The sequence below is a fragment of the Euwallacea fornicatus genome, chromosome 24, assembly GCF_040115645.1.
Source record: "Euwallacea fornicatus isolate EFF26 chromosome 24, ASM4011564v1, whole genome shotgun sequence".
NCBI lineage: Eukaryota > Metazoa > Arthropoda > Insecta > Coleoptera > Curculionidae > Euwallacea > Euwallacea fornicatus.
The window spans coordinates 114,646-119,810 of record NC_089564.1 but is presented as its reverse complement, the minus strand read 5'-3'; the positions used below and the strand labels follow the sequence as shown (position 1 = coordinate 119,810).

The 5,165-nt window shown below is 33.6% G+C and overlaps 1 protein-coding gene across 2 annotated transcripts; it reads left to right on the top strand.

Moving 5' to 3' along the window:
- The first annotated feature begins 497 nt into the window (after positions 1–497).
- LOC136346712 (putative uncharacterized protein DDB_G0286901) lies at positions 498–5,165 on the top strand. 2 transcript variants are annotated; one of them, XM_066296076.1, is made up of 7 exons: positions 498–783; positions 1,916–2,372; positions 2,441–2,469; positions 2,519–2,672; positions 2,728–3,058; positions 3,118–4,319; positions 4,377–5,165. In XM_066296076.1, exons 2-7 carry the CDS (start codon positions 2,348–2,350, stop codon positions 4,814–4,816), a joined length of 2,181 nt encoding a protein of 726 aa, XP_066152173.1. In that variant the 5' UTR covers positions 498–783; positions 1,916–2,347; the 3' UTR covers positions 4,817–5,165. The 2 variants fall into 2 exon arrangements, with proteins under 2 accessions (XP_066152173.1, XP_066152172.1); XM_066296075.1 differs by having other exon boundaries at positions 2,719–3,058.

Sequence of the window (5,165 nt, the reverse complement as noted above, 5' to 3'; positions counted from 1 at the left end):
GTCTTCAATAAGCTCATCATTGTCAACATTTATCGATCATCACGCGTTTGCGCTTGGCCTTGTTACAATTTTCAGCTAAAACATCCAATGGGTTAATTTAAGGTTTACACGACCTCCTTGACGGTACCGTACTATAACACTTTAAGCTTGATGAGGTTGTATTGCAAATCGTAGGCGGTTAAGCGATGAAATCTCTTCCTAATTTATCGAAAACAAATTTTCCCATTGATTCAGGTTTGGAGATAAGATTAAAAGACAAATCCACGTATTGTGAAGACAATAAATAATAACGACTATCTTTACTTTAGTGGAGGTTACACCAGTTACACAAGCCGAGATGAAATCTGATTTAGATGGCAGGAATGAAGAACATTCATATATCACTAACATTTCAGTCAATTAAAAACGACCCGATTTATATGTAAACCAGGCAGTTTTGGCTTTATTATTGCAGTTTGGCCTTTTGGGATGACTCCTTAATGTCCTTTTTCTTATTAAAAATACCTCTCGTAAATAAGATAAATTAACATGATAAGAAAAACCTCTTAACAAGATAAAGATGAGTATGAAAATTTTGAGATAAATACAACACGACAAATTCATGCTCAAAATACTCATAATGAACAGTATACAGTTTAATTCTAAAGTAAAATGCTGATGGATGTCTTGGTGCTGAAAGTTTTAGTGACTAGAACGCAATGATGCAATGAATGGAATTCAATAAAAATGAGATTCAATGGGATGCTTATTGCCTGGGAAAAACTGTATTATGAAATGAACAAAGTAGGTAATAAAGTATATATCTATTAAAGACCCATCATTTTTCAGTGAATTGATCGAGTCCAGTCAGACAACTCTAAATTCAAATTGGCACTATAGCTAGTGCTGTTACCATAAAGCACATTTTCTACTTTTGAAAGAAAATTATAAACATATACAGGGTGTCTCTAAAAGCTCTGTATAAAATTTTACTATAGATTTATGAGACGAAAACCTGACGATTAAACTCAATATACCTTAGTCCAAAAGTGGATGGTTTGCAAAATACAGGACGTCAGAATGAAAAACAGGTAAAAAATTATTTGCTTCATTTGTAATGCTACTATCTGAATAATATGTCGCATTGGGGGTTTTTAGGGGCGAGAAATCAGAATCTATTTACATTTGCGATGCACATTCTAGAGGACGTTGTCAGTGTTAGGTGATTTCTTCTTAAAGGGGCATCACTTGTTTATCACTCGGTGTAATTTATGTATGACTAAATTTGTTTTGTCTTACATGTTTAAAAAAAATATATATTTTTTAGTGCAAATCTTTACGGGCATTCCATGTTGAGGTATTTGAAGTTTAAAATCCGCTACATGTCTTCGAAAATAATTTTATAGTACATACTTGCATACAGTAACCGTGCAGCAAAATAAATAATAAAAAATTGATATAATCAAATAAAAATGTGAACATTAAAAAAAAAAATATATATATATATATATATATATATATATAGTAATTGAATATTAATTGATTTTTTTCATTTCAACTGTACGAATAAAAATCATATAAGTTCAATTTTTCAAGACATAGAGCAAGTTAGAAACTTTTTTAAATCTTCACTTTGACATCCTGTATTTTGAAAACCATCCACCTTTGAAATAAGATAAATTGGGTTAATTCGCAATATTTTCGTCTCAGAAATATTTCGCATAATTTTGTACAGATCTTGTAGAGACACCCTGTATATAGGAATCTAGTAGCAATAATAATTATTGTTAATCTATTACCCATCAGTACCAACACAGTATATCCATTCAATTATTTCCCACATTGAAGAAACCTCAATACCGTCACTGAAAATGAAGATGGGTTCCTATAGTTCAGTCGTGAAATCAATTTCGGATAAGTTTCTTTTATAATTCAGAAAAAGAACAAATAGAAGCAAATTTAGTCAAACGCACGTTTAATACTTTTCGGTCCAAGGAAAAATTAGATAAGCATAACTAAAGAAAACTTCATGATTGATTTAATGGACTATAATATGTTACTGCAAAAAAATCTTCTTCACGTGCATCCTAGAAGAATAATTACCTTCGAAGACGCTATAGTCCCCTCTTTAGCGAAGAATTACCTAATCTGGCGCATTTTTGTTAAGTGGGTGGACAAAATACTGCTGCCTAAAATGGGGTAAGTTGATATATATACAGATTTCACATAGATGGTTCTTATTCAGTCTTAAGAGGATTCCAAAGAACTTAATTCTATTTAATATAGTTCTTTCTATTATTTTGTGAAAGAGTGATTGTGTGCTTTAGATATTAGACCCGGGTAAAATATATTTAGAGAACCCAATAACATGGGGTGGATTAGCTGTGGATTTGGTAAGTGTTCGCAAGAAACTTTACACTTTTATAATTCCTCTAATGTCATCGATATAATAAAATTTCAGTTTTATTTCTCTACTTCACGAAGATTTTGGTAAGTCAAAACCCTTCAAAATAAACCCTCAATGACAATAATTCTCAAGGCCCAAGGTTACAATTACCCACCTCCTGAAACCTCTTTTGAGGGGGATGCATCACAGTCACCCTCTAGGTCCCCTTCACACGGTTTTAAGTCTAACAGTTACAAACCTAATGGGAGTTATAGAAGAAATGGGGGGATTCTGACAACTACCACCGGTAAGAACAACAATTCTTTTGGCAAATTCCCAATTTAATGTTACAGTGTATCCAGAGAACAACATTTCTGGAGGGGTTCAATATCCACAACTAAACCCTACATCGCCATCTTTAGCTACAAAATCCAGAGATTTCGTCAGCGATGAATTTACATCGCAGAATGGTCAGTCCGACTTAAGGCAACCAGGGGGATTTCGTGGACAGAATTTTGGAAATCCTGCACTGAGTGATAGCGATTCTGAATTGACGGAAGCAGTAGAAGGGGATTATTCAGCAATTCCTGGACAACCTGATCAAGATTATCCAGTTTTATCATCAGTTCCTGAAACGTCTTTCAGTTGTGAACAACAGGAATATCCGGGTTATTATGCAGATATAGAAACTAGGTACTTGTACAATTTATTGCAACAATATCTATATTTTTTAATTAAATTTATTCATTTAGATGCCAGGTATTCCACATATGTGTCAATAACAAAACCTACGACTTTCTCTGTCCCAATGGCACCATTTTCCATCAAGAATATCTCGTTTGTGTGTGGTGGAATCTATTCGACTGTACCTCAGCTCCCTCATTCTATAGCATAAATTCAAATATATATGATTATTCAATCAAAGGAGCTAAACAACAAACCGGTGCAATTCCAGCTTTTGGGGAAAACTCTGATCAAGCATTCGGAACGTCTGGATATAGTCAAGAAGGTTCTACTTCAGGAGGAACAAGTCAAAGAACCCCTGAATATCAACCGTTTAATGAACCTGATAACTACCTGTCGACTGGAAATAATGGATATCCAGAAGGCAGTCAAAAATATCCTTCAAACGGCAACCCATTTTCTTCATCCAATGGAGTAATAACAAACAATGTCCAAACAGGATATCAACGAAATAAACCCGAATCTGCTGTGCCTGGAAATAATGCTTATTCTGGCGGAAACGGGTATCAATCACAGAGACTAAATGGACCAGGATTTTCATCAAAACAAAACGAATATAATGAACAAAGTATTAATCAGGTAAAAGGATTAACTACACCTGAGTCAGTTTCTTCGTTTCCGTATCAATCAAATAAAGCGAATCAAGGAGAAAATGATAAATATCCAAAGCAGAAGAGACTAAAAGGGATTCGGAATGAGCAAAAATATTCATCTTCTCAAGAAGATTTTCCTTTAAATAATGGACAAACTGCATTTCAACCAAGAAGACCAAATATACCTGAATCAATTTCATCTGTAAATAATGGATATCCTGAAGGCAACGAATATCCTTCAAATAATGAAGGAAGTCCACAAGGAAAAGATTATGTATCAAATCGACTAAATGGATCAGGATTTTCTGAATCTTATCAAGGAGAATATCCTTCAAATAAAAAGGGACAAACTATTAATCAACAAAATGCATCTGGAAATAATGGCGAATATTCTAGAAGAAATGGATATTTGTCAAAGCGGCCAAATGAGTCATCAGGATCTCCTTCATCTAATCAAAAAAAATATCAATCAACTAATAGTCAAAATCTAGAAGAAAATGGATATCCGCCCAAAAGACCAGATGGTCTAATATTTCTTCCATCCAGCCAAAGAGGATATCCTTCAAATAATCCAAATGAACAAAATAATAGCGGATATACATCAGAAAATCGTCAAGGTATTAAATATTAAGTATATTTTAATATAAACTGTCGTAAATAGATCTTTTATGCAGGTCTTGAAAACTTCCAAAGAACATTGGCATCTTCAGAAGCACCCAATCATCTAAATCAACAAAATTCGGGTTCCAATAAAACTCTTGGGTCTAACGGGAAAATTGGCCAGGGCCACCAATATCTTCCTCCACGATCTAATGAAAAGGGTACTAATGGGTTTAAAAATGGAGGGCGGCGGACTTATCCAGGACAAAATGGAGGAAAACAATATAGTGAATATCCAGAAGCACAAAGTGGGAATTACAACAACGGACAGCAAGAAAAGAAATCACAAGCTTCTAATGGATTTAGAGGTATTAATGATAACTATCCAGAAAATCAAACATCAATAGAAAACTTTCCGAATGGTGTTTCTGGAAACGAGAGTGGAAACAATGAAGGATATTCAGATTCCAACTTACCACCAAACAGGCAATATTTACCTCCTTTAGGAAATTAAATGAAACTATTTAAGCAAGGCCATTAATGTACAAAATGTTTTAATTCATTATGAGGATTACCTATTTTTGCTAGTATAATGCTTGATGAGTGAAATAGGTATGTATTTATAGATCTGCTAAAAGACACTTAGACCCAATTGTGCATTCTTGGCTAAAGCTTAACCTCGTTGAATCAATTCTATTCTTATAAAAAAGTTCAAGCACCATTCTTGATTTAGCTGAGTTGAGCTCAAGCCATAATTGTACCATTAGGACTTATAGTTAATATTTTTTAAGGAAGATCATTTTTGTAGTGCCTTTGTTACTTTCAGTCGAGCATGATATAAAATAAATGTTATATATGCTTAT

Bases quoted from the DNA above. Each gene is read 5' to 3' on its own strand.
- LOC136346712 (XM_066296075.1), top strand. From the start codon at position 2,348: ATGGGGTGGATTAGCTGTGGATTTG. The intron at 2,373-2,440 runs GTAAGTGTTCGC...ATAAAATTTCAG, and splicing joins GTGGATTAGCTGTGGATTTG to TTTTATTTCTCTACTTCACG. The intron at 2,673-2,718 runs GTAAGAACAACA...TTAATGTTACAG, and splicing joins GATTCTGACAACTACCACCG to TGTATCCAGAGAACAACATT.